A 14,180-nucleotide genomic window follows, 5' to 3' on the forward strand; every position below is an offset into this window, starting at 1 on the left:
TGATGGCTTCAGTTCAGAAAATATTGATGTGAAGGGAGGAGTGGGCTAAGCCCTCCAGTCAGGGAGGCTGTCGAGGAGGTCACTTCGGTGATCTAGGTGAGCAATAATCGTGACAAGCTAGGAAGCGGCAGCCGCGACAAAGGCGACTGAACAGATCTACAGTCCATCTGACAGACCAAGTGACCGATGGGATGCAGGGCCTGAGGGAAGGCGTGGGTGCCCAGGTGCTGAGTAAGATTATTGTCAGCAGCATGGGGATTGGCTGGCTGGGGAAGAGGTGGCTCACAGTGAGGCAGGCTGGGCGTGCAGCACATACCAGGAATGTCCAGGGAAGCTGGGTGCACGGGTCTGGTATTTAGGTCCTGACCAGACCTTCGTGTACCATCAAATCTACAAACGAGAAAACAGAGCTCAGAGAAGGAAACCATAAAACACCGGTTGGGAGTTCCGCTCACAATCTCGGTATGAAGTTGGGGAACATGCTTAGTATCTCTGACCTTTGGGTCCTATCTCATACTTATGAGGAGGCGGGATGGGCTCTTCCTCTGTGAAGTGGCTAGTATGGTGGCGCTAGTGTACAAGAGGCCAGCGTGTGACACTGCTAGAGACACAAGCCAGCAGGGCTCAGGTACAAGAAGTCCTGACAGCACTGCTCTGTTCTCTCCCATCCACCTGCAGGTGAAGAACATCAGCCTTCAGGAAGGAGAGACCATAACCGTGGAGGGCCTGGGGGGGCCTGACCCACTGCCCTTGGCTAACCAGTCTTTCCTGCTGAGGGGCCAGGTCATCCGCAGCCCCACCCACCAGGCAGCCGTGAGGTTCCAAAGCCTTCCACTTCCCGCTGGACCTGGTACTTTCCATTTCCACTACCAAGGTAAGGCCTGAGCAACTGAGAGAGGAGCCATGACTGGCTGCTCTCCTGGGTGGCTTTGATGTCCTCACTGCCTGTCTGGGCCGGGGAGGAGCTGAAGGGACCTGACAGTGACCATCTGGAGGTCTTTAGCTAACCAGACTGGCTCTCCTTACCCACCTGGGATGCAGTCTATGCCCCGCATGGCAACTGAGGATGCCTTGAGAAAGAAGCAGGGCGAGCTAAAATAGGCCACACTCTGAGGAAGTGGGCTTCTTGCTAGCTGCTGACTTTGAACCGGTCATTTGTATTCTCTGATTTTCTTTTCCTTTTATTTATTTTTTTGGAATACTAGGTGTCATTTTTGATTTTAAAATTCTATGCATTTATTTGTTTTGTGTGAGGACAACTTGTGGGAACCAGAACTCTCCTTCTACCCTATGGGTGCCAGGGAACTGACTCAGGCCATCTCACACACACACACACACACACACACAGACATACACACACACACACAGACACACACAGACACAGACATACACACAGACACACACACACAGAGACACAGACACACACACAGACACAGACATACACACACACAGACACACACACACAGACACACACACACAGAGACACAGACATACACACACAGACACACACACACAGAGACACAGACATACACACACAGACACACACACACACACAGACACACACACACACAGACACAGACATACACACACAGACACACACACACACACAGACACACACACAGGCAGGCACACACACACACAGAGACACAGACACACACACAGACAGAGACACAGACATACACACACAGACACACACACACAGAGACACAGACATACACACACACAGACATACACACACAGACATACACACACAGACACACACACACACACACACACACACACACAGTCAGGCTTGGTAGCAGGTGCCTTTATATCTGACTATCTCTCTGGCCCTGGTTTTTAATTTTAATAAATTAGATAATTTCATGTTATATTGAAAATCAAGACTAATCCATTCATTCCTGGTGAAATTTTAAAAATATTTTCTATAGAATGTTTAGTATTTATACTGGGCATGGTGGCATACAGAGGCTGAGGGAGGCAGATCTCCATATCTTTGAGGCCAACCTGGTCTACCCAGTGAGTTCCAAGCCAGCTAGGTCCATGCAGTGAGACTCTGTCTCAGAAAAAAAAAAAAAAAAGCAAACATTTAAAAGTATTTGATTGGGAATTAATCTACTGTAATATTTCTATAAATACAGAGTCATCTCCACCTTCAGCACAATACCACAATTCTTATTCATTTTGCAAGCATTTAAAACTGTAGAAAAGTACAAAAATAAGACAAGATTGTGTCTACATGCCACAATTCAGAATTATCCAGCATCTCCCCATACTATTTGTAGTCTTTAACACATACCTCAAAGCACACCCTACACACACACACACAGATACACACACACATACACACATATACACACAGACACACACACACATGCACACAGACACACACAGACACACACAGACACACACACAGACACACACACATACACACAGATACACACAGACACACATATACACATACAGACACACATACACACATACACACACACATACACACACACGCACACACACACACACATACAATGGCACGAGGACAACTTGGCAGGAGGCATTTTCTTTTTTTACCATGTAGGTTCAGGGGTTGAACTGGGGTTGTCAGGCTTGGCAGTAGACACCTTCATCAATGAGCCATCTCACAGTCCTTGTCTTACACCATAGCTCAGGCTAACCTCAAATTCACCCCAGTCCTCTGGCCTCAGCCTCCTGAGTGGAAGAAAGGGTTACAGGCCTGAGCTCCCATGCTGGCTGGAAATGAATGTTCCTATGAAATGCCGCAGCTGCTCTCCTCTTCTCAGTCTGCACTTGACTCTTCCTCCTCTGTTCCTCATGGGCCATCACTGTCTGACCCTCCCTTCTCTACGGCTAAACCATCTATACTATGAAGTTACTGTTTGAGTAAAACAAAAAGTGCTTAGCATGCCTTCTGTTAAGGAAACGGTATTATATTATATATATTATATTATACAACTGCGGATGTGGATGTGGGATGCGGGAGGGAGGCAAAGCTGCAGCTTCCCCATAGGGGTCCTTCTTGCCCGTCCCCTTCTCTTGGCTGGAAGTCAGTTCTATCCTTTGCACAGGCTAACTTTAATTCAGACACATGCACACACCCCCAGCATTAACAGGGAAATAATTGGTAAGAACAATCAAGACATTGTCTTACGTTGGCTTGGACCACTTCTGCCGCCCTATTGGGGGGGAGGAGCTGATGGGTGGGCAACCACCCTGGGGCTAGGAATGCTCTGACCCTGTCTATTCACTCGTCAAGGCTTTGCCACCCAAACTGGGGGAGCAGCCTGGTGTGACAGCAGGGATCTTAACGGTGGGCAGAGGTTGTCCAGGCCCTCGGCAGCGGTAGGTCCCCGCCCGGGCAGGGATGACCATCTGGGCGGCCCCTCCATCCTCCCTAATGACTCATCAATCCTTGTGAGCAGCAGGCATAATTTCATGCCACAGTAACCTTTTCTCTTGCTGCAAATTCCTTTGCACAAAACTCCAGTTCCCTCTTTGTGCTACCAGACAAAGGTGGGAGAATGCAACAGGGCCAGAGGCCTAGCACGGGGGAGCAGATCCCGAGGAGAGACTGGGAGAACTGGCCCACTCCTGCTCTTTGTCCCAGCAGCCCTCCCTCCTCTGCCCAGTTTTTGTCAATGATCAGCTCTTTCCTTAATGAGTGTAATTCCCCTAATTATAGACTGTAATTAGCCCTGATCCCAGAGATGGGAACAGGAGGAGCGTGTGTTCACGGGCATTTCTCGTGGGCTGGAGGAAGAGGGTGCCAGGAGAGTGAGGGAGGGCCTGGGTTCCCATGCCTGTGCAGGCACTGTCCAAGCTGATGAAGCAAGTCACAGTCGTGAGCTTCCACACAGGCCGGTGGCCGGATAGATTCCTCTGGCCTGGTCCCAGTCCGGGTGGAGAGTCAGAGTGCCTGACGCGCCCCTCCCTTCTTCATCCAAGCATTCTGGCACTGGAGCTGGCTCCAGAAACAGCCGCCAGCAAGAAAATAACTCAACAGATTGTGGTGGTGCAGACTCCCTGGGAACGGTTGGTTGTCATGGCAATTGGAGGAAGCTCATCTTGGGAAGTGGCACTTACCCGTGATGGAGTCTGGGGGCGCCTCTCGATGCCACCACCAGCCCCCTGCTTTCACATCATTCCAGCCCACTCCCTTCCCAGGTTGTGCTGGGACTTGCCGTGAAGATGTCAGGACAGGTGCTGAGTCTGACACCTGGCCTATGGCTCCCAGGGAGACAGCTCCTCATCCCAAACCCCGGCTGGCATAGTCCTCCCTAGCCTAGCCTAGGGAGGGTGAATGACTCGAGGGTTTCTCTGACTCCTCAGGCCAGGATTCCATATTAACTGGGGCCAGGTAGGAAGCAGAGGGCCTTGGGAGCTAGGAACTCAAATCCTTACCCTACCATACTTTTACAGTATGACAAGGGTACCGAGGCTCTCCCAACCTCTGCTTTCTTTATCTTTAATGGATTAGTAGCCCCTACCCTACCTTCTTTCTTCCAAGTGTATTATGGGTACCAGGTGAGAAGGAGCTCTTTAGGAACTAGAAAACGCAGCAAATGTAAGATGTTAGCACTCACGACTGCAAACATTAAGGCAGCTTGGAGGGGGCAGGAGGAGGGGGCAGAGGTAGGTGTGTGCTTTGTGCCAGGCACTGCACATATGGCCTCTCACTTAACCTCCGCAGTGTTGGAGCATATACCTTAAATCACTGGTTAAACAAAGACATTGAGGCACGGAGCAAAGAAGTAATTTGCCCACAGTGTCAGAGCAAGTAGCATAGTCCGCATTTAAACCCTGACCTCAGAACCCATCTTCTAAACACTGCCCTCTCCACCGGCCAATCGCAACTAGCCTCTTATTAGTCAAACCCTCAAACTCTCTACTTTTTTTCACATAGCAACTAAGAATACGACAGGTGGGAAAGGCCTCAAAACTGAGTCACAGGCAAGTCAAGCTTTGGTAGCTCATCTGCCCCAAGGCAGCCCCTTTCCCTGTTCACATAAAGGCACACAGAGGCACAGCCACACCTTCTTTCTATTTTTCTCCTTGTCAGCTCCGGGCATATTCTACCCACCTCTTAGACCCAAGCCAGACTCTCCCTTAATAAGCTATTTCTGGGGCTTAGCCTAAGGGTTGGGGTTTACCCAGCAATTTTATGGGATTTGCTGCCGCTATGTGGTCATAGATGGTATTACAACTCCGAAAGCAGAGTGGCCAATCCACGTCCAGTTTTCCAAGAGAGCGTGACTTTCTCCAACCCCTCCCACTGTCTTTAAAAGTCGTTTGCTGACCTGACCTACTGACCGTGTTTCTCAGTAATGTCAGAAGCTACCCTAATAAAGTCTCACCAACATGACCGCCTAAACACGAGCTGAACAAGGACAACTATAGATATGCCAAAGTAGCTAGGGCGAAGACCCCTTAGAAAGACCTGCTAAGGAATGCTGAGATCAAGAGAAGTCGTCTTCCTCCGGGAAGAGCCCAGCAGTCAGTTATCCAATATCTAGTGGTCAGCCCTGAAAACACTCACATGGGTAATATTATACAGACTGAGCAGGTCATGCATGCAATCACTAATAAAAAAGGAGGCCATAGGAGGGCTTGTGTGGGGAAAAGGAAGAGAAAAACGATATCATTATATTATAGTTTCAAAAATAAAAAAATAAAAGCAAACAAAGAGGCCTTTGCCACTGCTATTGGAGGACACTAAGGCCAGCTTCACTGTCTGACTTCAGTCTCTCCTTCTGAAATTTGTGTTTGTTTCCTACAGGAAAAATAACGTCTACAAGTCATCCATGATATTTTTCCTTTTAGCACTGAGGCTCAAACAGAGTGGGACACTCTACCACTGAGCTAATATGTATACACCCAGACTTATAGATTTGTAATCATCTTGGTGCCAGAGGTCTGTAAGGTTTTTGGTTTAACTGTTCCGTTGTTTTTAAGACATGGTCTTGAGCTGGAGAGATGGCTCAGCAGTTAAGAGCACTGTCTGCTCTTCTAGAGGTCTTGAGTTCAAATCCCAGCAACCACATGGTGGTTCACAACCATCTGTAATGGGATCTTCTGACCTGCAGGTGTGCATGCAGGCAGGATGCTATATACATAATAAATAAATAAACCTTAAAAAAAAAAGACATGGTCTTACTACATAGCCCAGCCTGACCTTGAACTCAGAACCCTCTGGCCTCAACCCCAGAGATTACAGGTGCACCAGCCATACCTGACAAGCATTTCCAGTCTTATTTAAGAAGTAAGGAAATAGCAGGTATGGTGAACCCTTAATCCCAGCACATGGGAAGAAGAGGCAAGTGGATCTCTGAGTTCGGAGTAGCCTGATTTACAGATCCAAGTTCCAGGACAGCCAGGGCAACAGAGTCAGTGGCAGCACTCGGGATTGGGCGGGGATGGGGTAAAAACACTTAGAGAAAGCTTAAGTGTTATTGGCTTGGATAGGAACCCCAGTCTCCAGCCTCCAGTTCTCTGCTGTTCTGATAACCAACCCCCACTGACCTCAAGGAGGGAACAAATGGGATGCTTCTGTGGGCCTTCCAATGCTTCCTCTGAGCCCAAAGACACCTGGAGCAGGCTGTGCCGGCGCTCCCCTCCCCTCCCCACTCCCCTTCCACAGCTCCCCCTGCTCCCACTCCCCTCCCTCCCCTCGTCTCCCTTCTTCTCCCTCTCCCCTCCTCTTCCCTTCCCCTCTCCCTCTCCCCTTCCTTCCCCTCCTCCTCCCTCCTCTCCTTCCCCTCCCCTCAATGTCACCCATTCTCTCTTCATAGCCTATCTCCTGAGCTGCCACTTTCCTCGGCGTCCAGCTTATGGAGATGTGACTGTCACCAGCCTCCACCCAGGAGGCAGCGCCCGCTTCCACTGTGCCACTGGCTACCAGCTAAAGGGTGCCAGGTTCCTCACCTGTCTCAATGCCACCCAGCCCTTTTGGGATTCCCAAGAGCCTGTCTGCATTGGTGAGTGGGTCCATACAAGGAAGGCTCAGTGTCAAAGAAAGGAGCAAAGTGTGAGGGGGGTCATTCTCTGGTCACCATTGCTTTCTGGAACTTTCAATTATTTTCTATAAGGAAGCCAGAAGATGGTCACACATCTCAGTGGTATTGAGCCCACCTATGTTTATTACGTACCCATTATATGTCAGCATCACAGGTCGAGTTCAGAGTTGGTTTTCAATGTTGGATGGGTAAAATGAATGCATGGATGTGGAGAGAAAGCAGGACCAATCAGGGATGATTCACGCCTTGGCAGACCGCTGGCCACAGGTGACCTCAGACACCTTCTGCAGTAGCTACAGGCATTACTACGCTGTCATTCTTTGGTTGACTGCTAAGGAATGTTCAACACTAACCTCTCTGCCCTGAAACTGCCTTTCTTCTCCAAGCAAGGCTGGGCTGCTTGTCTAGGTCCAGCAGTGAGGGTTTCTGGGACACTTGACCACAGAATTCATAGAAGGTAAGAAGAGGCATGCGTCAAACCTGGCTTATTTCCTGAGAGCTCCACAGTTTCAGGGAAAGGGGAAAGGAGCGTAGAGATGCTGGAGAGATCGTTCCGTAGCTAAGAGCACCTGCTGCTCTTGAAGAAGTCCTGAAATCTATTCCCAGCACACATTCAAGAGGCTCTCAGTTGCTGAACTCCATGAGGATCTAGCGCCCTCTTCTGGCCTCCACAAGCATTGCACTTACATGTACAAGCCCACTCTCATAGACCTGTAACTTGTAAAAAAAGAATTATTATTTATTTTATTTATATGAATACACTGTTGCTGTCTTCAGATGCACCAGAAGAGGGCATTGGCTCCCATTACAGATGGTTGTGAGCCACCATGTGGTTGCTGGGAATTGAACTCAGGATCTCTTGGAAGAGCAGTCAGTACTCTTAATCACTGAGCCACCTCTCCAACCCTGCATGTAACTTTTAAAAGAGTAAACTAGAGCATAGGTCACTAATTCTAAAACAGGGAGGAAAAGGTACCTGGAAGAGTCTTAAAGCGGCAAATGTGGTGGTCACAACGCAGTCCCAGCATCTGAGAGGCTGAGGCACGAAGGTTTGAGTTCTAGGCCAGCCCGAGCTCCATAGCCAGACCTTGCCAAACGTGGAGGTTGAAGTGACCTGGGAAAAAGCAACCATTCATCCCCCATTGGTATTGAGACAGTTCCCTTGAGGGGGCAGAGCTGAAGGTTTGGGCTTTCCATGTGGGGAACAGTGTAAGCAGTGATGGACAGGAGGGACAGGGTGTTTAAGGCATTGGGGACAGACAGGTGGAGTAGACAGTGGGAAGGACCTGCACTGCCTGGCTAAGACACAGGGTGCATAGATGTTGAGGTTTTTGAGCAGGGAGGGGAAGAAGTCACAACTGCTCCTCAGGGGAGCCAGCAAAGGTTGTCTGAAGGCTGAGAGGCCATCCTGGACCGAGGATACGGTCTGGGGCGGTGAGTCTGTGAATGGAGAGGAGGGAAGTTCAGAGATACGGATGAGAGAGGCAGGCTGAGTGAACAGGGACCTGAGTTCTGGTTCCTGAAGATTAAAAGGTCTGAGATGGCTAAAAACGCAGAAGGCTTGTGGAGGAAGTGTCAGCTTCTCCACATGACAGACAACTTGTCCTTTTTGTCCTTTTGGAAGATTAGACACTTTGGCTGGTTTTTTTTGTTTTTTGTTTTTTGTTTTTTGGTTTTTTTAAAGATTTATTTACTTATCATATATAAGTACACTATAGCTGTCTTCAGACACACCAGAAGAGGGCATCAGATCTCATTACAGATGATTGTGAGCCACCATGTGGTTGCTGGGATTTGAACTCAGGACCTCTGGAAGAGCAGTCACTGCTCTTAACCACTGAGCCATCTCTCCATTCCGACACTTTGGCTTTGAGCCATATTTCCTTTTATATTTTTTCTAGTACTGGTCACCCAGCTTAGATAGGCATGCTCTCTTGCCTCCCTCTAGTGGGGAGGCTGGACAGTGGCTTAATGTAGACAACACTGGGATGGGGTGGTTCAGTGCGGCAGGCATATGGGCCAGGGAGGTCAGTTTCACACTTAGGAGACCTGGAGGGCTTCCCACAGACACGGCCAGGAGCACTTCCAGAAACGTTAGCTCAGGGCAGTTTGGCAAATCCTGTGTGGAGGCATACAGAAGCAGCATGATCTAGTAGGTATGCCTGAAGGTTTCAGGAAGGGAAGACTGAAAATCAAAAGAGAGGATCCAGGTCATACGGGGTTAAACTCCATCTCTGGGGCAATAGAGAAGGCCTGGGTGATTCCAAGTCAAAGATGGCATGGGTTTCTATTTGAAAACCAGCTCTGGGGTAGAGCGCTTGTCTAGCAAGCGGAAGGCCCTGGGATCAGTCCCCAGCTCCAGAAAAAAAAAAAAAAAAAAAAAAAAAAAAAAAAAAAAAAGAAAAGAAAAGAAAAGAAAAGAAAAAAAGAAAAAAAGAAAACCAGCTCCATGCTGGGACCAAACAGAAAGTTAGATTGCTCCTCCATAGAGAGACAAAACTCATCCTGGGCCCCAAGATCTAGATTCTACTCTTCTGTCATTGGGAGCCTTTGGGCAATGGTGTTCTGTGTGGGCATTGGTAGTGTGGCCTCTGAGAGCAGAACTGTGTGCATCGAGAATAACAAGAACTGCCTGGAACCCAGCTTCCTGCTTCAGGTCCCTCCCAGACCCATTCACCTTCTATGAATTCCAGAAACCCTCACTGTTGGGCCCGGACGAGCAGCCCAGTCTTTCTTGCATTACAAGGCAGCCGTCAATCAAAGAATGGCAGGGTAGTAATGCCTGGAGAGCTACTCCATAAGGTGTCTGAGGCCCCCTGTGGCCAGCAGTCTGCCAAGGTGTGAATCATCCCCGATTGGTCCTGCTTTCTTTCCACATTCATGCATTCATTTTGCTCATCCAACATTGAAAACCAACTCTAAGCCGGCCCTGAAAGGCACAACCTCTGTCCCAAGGAGGTCCTAGTTAAGGGACGAACCCAAACAGATAACGGACCTTCTGTTTTGTGTTCTGGGAGTTCAAATCCAAGGTCTGTTATCATGCTAGGCAAGGCAGAAAACTAGTTCTACAGAAATAACAATGGGGTTGGGGATTTAGCTCAGTGGTAGAGCGCTTGCCTAGGAAGCGCAAGGCCCTGGGTTCGGTCCCCAGCTCCGAAAAAAAAAGAACAAAAAAAAAAAAAAAAGAAAGAAATAACAAGGCATGGTAATATCATGGTGTCATCTCAGCGCTCCAGGGACTAAGCAAGGGGACTGCAAGTTCCAAGCTAGACTGGGCTACATGGGAAGAGCCTGTTTCAGAAACAAAAGGCCAGGTGTGGTGGCACGTACATTTTAATCCAGCACTCAGGTGGCAGAAACAGGTGGATCTTTGACTTTGAGGCTAGCCTGGTCTGCATAGCAAGTTCCAGGCCAGGACTTCATAGTAAACGCCTATCTCAAAGACAAGAAACAAAACAAAACATAAAAAGAAAAGGAAGGAAAAAGAAAAGAAAAAAGAGGAAGAAGCCGTGTATAAAAGAATGAGCCATAGGGGTTGGGGATTTAGCTCAGTGGTTAGAGCGCTGGGCTAGGAAGCGCAAGGCCCTGGGTTCGGTCCCCAGCTCCGAAAAAAAGAACCCAAAAAAAAAAAAAAGAACGAGCCTATAATCTTAGTACTCAAACGATGGAGTCAGAAGGATCAGGAGTTCAGGACATCATCCACTGAGTTCAAGGCCAGCATGGGCTCCCTGGAGTTATATATATATGTATAATATTGCATATATTATATGTAATATAATAATATATATTGTGTATACATAATAATATATATACATATATATATATAGTCTTACGCATTTTTTTTCCTTTTTTTTTTTTTTTTTTTTGGAGCTGGGGACCGAACCCAGGGCCTTGCGCTTGCTAGGCAAGTGCTCTACCGCTGAGCTAAATACCCAACCCTATATAGTCTTTTAAAAGGAGAAAAAAGGAAGTCAGTGTCTAGATATGAGTGTTAACAAAGTCAGCTTGGTGAATCCAGAGCCTGTCAGTAGAAGGGAGAAAGGCTTGCCAACAGCCACGCAACCAGGCAGTCATAACCGCCTACAGTCCAGAGAGCGGCACGCGGAGCCTCTGAGATGTGGACGGTCAGCAGTGGGCTTCTGAAGTTTGAGCTGCTTGCTGCTGCAGAGTTAAAGCTGCAAGCGTAGCCTTCAGAGCCACCACAGCAAAAATGGCATCCAGGCCAAGTCCCTCTTGTCCATGTAGAGGGTACTGGGCTGGAGTAGGAAGAGGTTTTGGAGGCTGCTTAGAACAAGGGCGGAGACCAAGCATAAGTCCACTGCCACCCACAGCTGCTTGTGGAGGAGTGATTCGGAATGCCACCACTGGCCGCATTGTCTCTCCTGGCTTTCCCGGGAACTACAGCAACAACCTCACCTGCCACTGGCTGCTAGAAGCCCCCGAGAGCCAGCGGCTGCACCTGCACTTTGAAAAGGTCTCCCTGGCAGAAGATGACGACAGGTGAGGGCTGTCCCGCCTGGGTGGGCGTATCTGTCCAGAGCATACCCACCACATAGCTGCCTGTCTCCTGACCCAGGCTCATCATCCGTAACGGGAATAACGTGGAGGCCCCGCCAGTGTATGACTCCTATGAGGTGGAGTACCTGCCCATTGAGGGCCTGCTCAGTTCTGGCAGACACTTCTTCGTGGAGTTCAGTACTGACAGCAGCGGGGCAGCCGCAGGCATGGCACTGCGCTATGAGGGTGAGTCTGCTGGAGCCTAACCGACCCGCCAGGCTTTCTCCCGTATCTTTCCCCTTTCTGCCTGCATTCTGTCGCTCCTTCCAAGTGTGGGACCTGCCCCTCCCCTCACCACCACCCGAACCCATCCCAGATCCCCGTCCCATCCTTTGCCTGGGTCACAGATTTCTGGTTCAAGAGAATGAATTCTCTGGGTTTTAAGAAAGTTAAGTCGGGGGCTGGGGATTTAGCTCAGTGGTAGAGCGCTTACCTAGGAAGCACAAGGCCCTGGGTTCGGTCCCCAGCTCCGAAAAAAAAGAACCAAAAAAAAAAAAAAAAAAAAAAAAGTTAAGTCGGCCTCAACACTTGGAGGAAAAACTGCTGCTGTAGGAGGTTCTCTGGACCCACATGCATATGTGTGGTTCATTAACTCATCAAAAAAATGTATACTAAGCACTAAACTAGCCAACAAGGAAACAATGGTGATTCAATACAGCTTCCTGACCAAAACAGGGTTGGGTGTCCGGTTCCCCTGCCTCCTGTTCCAAGCTCAAGACATACATTTTGCCCTGAGAAAGAAAGGCCATGAGGAAAGAAATAGAAAAACACCTGTCGGGGTTGGGGATTTAGCTCAGTGGTAGAGCGCTTGCCAGCAAGCGCAAGGCCCTGGGTTCGGTCCCCAGCTCCGGAAAAAAAAAAAAGAAAAGAAAAACACCTGTCGTCTGGCCTGCTCGGGAGAGGCTGAGCTGGGCTGGGTCCTGTGCTTCACAGCCTTCCAGCAAGGACATTGCTATGAGCCCTTTGTCAAATACGGTAACTTCAGCAGCAGCGCACCGTCCTACCCTGTGGGTACGACTGTGGAGTTCAGCTGTGACCCTGGCTACACCCTGGAGCAGGGTTCCATCATCATCGAATGCGTCGACCTCCGTGACCCCCAGTGGAATGAGACAGAACCAGCCTGCCGAGGTCAGCAGGCACCAGTGGGTGGGTCTGCCAGGGCAACAAGCAGGGTATAGGGGCCAGCCACAGAACCAGGGCCAGAGGCCCTGCTGAGTGTGATTGATATTTCTCCTAGAGGGAGGAGGTAGGGCCCCCCAGCAGTGGGTGGGTACTCCTGTGGGCAGGTGAAAGCCCTAGAACACCATATTGGAGAGGACGCGCCTTCCCTGGGCTCCCCTTCCTTGCAGCCGTGTGCAGCGGGGAGATCACAGACTCTGCAGGCGTGGTGCTCTCTCCAAACTGGCCGGAGCCTTATGGCCGAGGGCAGGACTGCATCTGGGGTGTGCATGTGGAGGAGGACAAGCGCATCATGCTGGACATCCGAGTGTGAGTGCCTCGGGTCAGGCGAGCCGGCTCCAGAGGCTGGGGACGCCTCTAGTCCAGCCCATCTCCGCCCCTCCCCCAGCCCCTCCCGCTCTGATCCTCCCCTTCTACAGGCTGCGCATAGGCTCTGGGGATGTACTGACCTTCTACGATGGGGATGACCTGACAGCCCGGGTCCTGGGCCAATACTCAGGGCCCCGTGGCCACTTCAAGCTCTTTACCTCCATGGCTGATGTCACCATTCAGTTCCAGTCAGACCCTGGGACGTCGGCGCTGGGTTACCAGCAAGGATTTGTCATCCACTTCTTTGGTGAGCTTGTGCTTTCTGACTTGGATTGTAGACCCTAAATCATGACAAGACAAACGGTGCAGGACAATGAGGAGGAGTCTGGATGCCGTCAGGCACGGGGAATCTGAGAAGGCGCCATGTATCACCAGGAGTATTTGGTTAGAGCAAGAAAGCTCTAGGGAGGAAGTGTAGAGGGACTTCCTAAAACAAAACAAAACAAAACAAAAAACAAAAATAAAAACAAAAAACAAAAATAAAAACAATACAAAACAAAAAAAAAAAAAAGGGGGAACTACAGAAAAGTGTCGGTGCCTGCCTGCCTTTCCACCGGTCTTGAACAGAAATGATTTCCCTCATCCTGTTTTGCTCATCTCAAAGGCCTGAGGAAGTGACAAGTGATTCTGAAGTAGAGCCAAAGCCAAGATGACAATCCTGGAACCTTGGAGATTGGGGGTGGAGACTGGGGGAAGAGCATGGGGGTGGGGCCTGAGAAGAGATGATGGCCTCTCCAGGCCAGTCTAGGTCCAGGATAATCTACAAGAACCAAAGGAACCTTAGGGTCGGCACTAGCAGTCGCTTTGGTGCTGGCCAAGAAGCTGCATCTCCCTGCTTCTGTGTCTCCAGAGGTGCCCCGCAATGACACATGTCCAGAGCTTCCCGAGATCCCCAACGGCTGGAAGAACCCATCACAGCCTGAGCTGGTGCATGGCACGGTGGTCACCTATCAGTGCTACCCCGGTTACCAGGTGGTGGGATCCAGTATTCTCATGTGCCAGTGGGACCTGAGCTGGAGTGAGGACCTGCCCTCATGCCAGAGAGGT

The 14,180-nt window shown here is 49.7% G+C and overlaps 1 protein-coding gene across 7 annotated transcripts in view; it reads left to right on the forward strand.

The window, feature by feature from the left end:
- Sez6 (seizure related 6 homolog) overlaps nt 1-14,180 on the forward strand; it is a 49,669-nt gene that overhangs the window by 32,021 nt on the left and 3,468 nt on the right. For all 7 annotated transcript variants that reach the window (XM_063268377.1, XM_006246954.5, XM_063268378.1 and 4 more), the window contains exons 4-11: nt 679-874; nt 6,804-6,989; nt 11,360-11,528; nt 11,605-11,771; nt 12,519-12,713; nt 12,935-13,073; nt 13,184-13,380; nt 13,984-14,178. In XM_063268377.1, coding sequence (XP_063124447.1) covers nt 679-874; nt 6,804-6,989; nt 11,360-11,528; nt 11,605-11,771; nt 12,519-12,713; nt 12,935-13,073; nt 13,184-13,380; nt 13,984-14,178 — 1,444 coding nt within the window. The remainder of the gene's footprint in view (nt 1-678; nt 875-6,803; nt 6,990-11,359; nt 11,529-11,604; nt 11,772-12,518; nt 12,714-12,934; nt 13,074-13,183; nt 13,381-13,983; nt 14,179-14,180) is intronic.

The sequence above is a fragment of the Rattus norvegicus genome, chromosome 10, assembly GCF_036323735.1.
Source record: "Rattus norvegicus strain BN/NHsdMcwi chromosome 10, GRCr8, whole genome shotgun sequence".
Classification (NCBI taxonomy): Eukaryota; Metazoa; Chordata; class Mammalia; order Rodentia; family Muridae; genus Rattus; species Rattus norvegicus.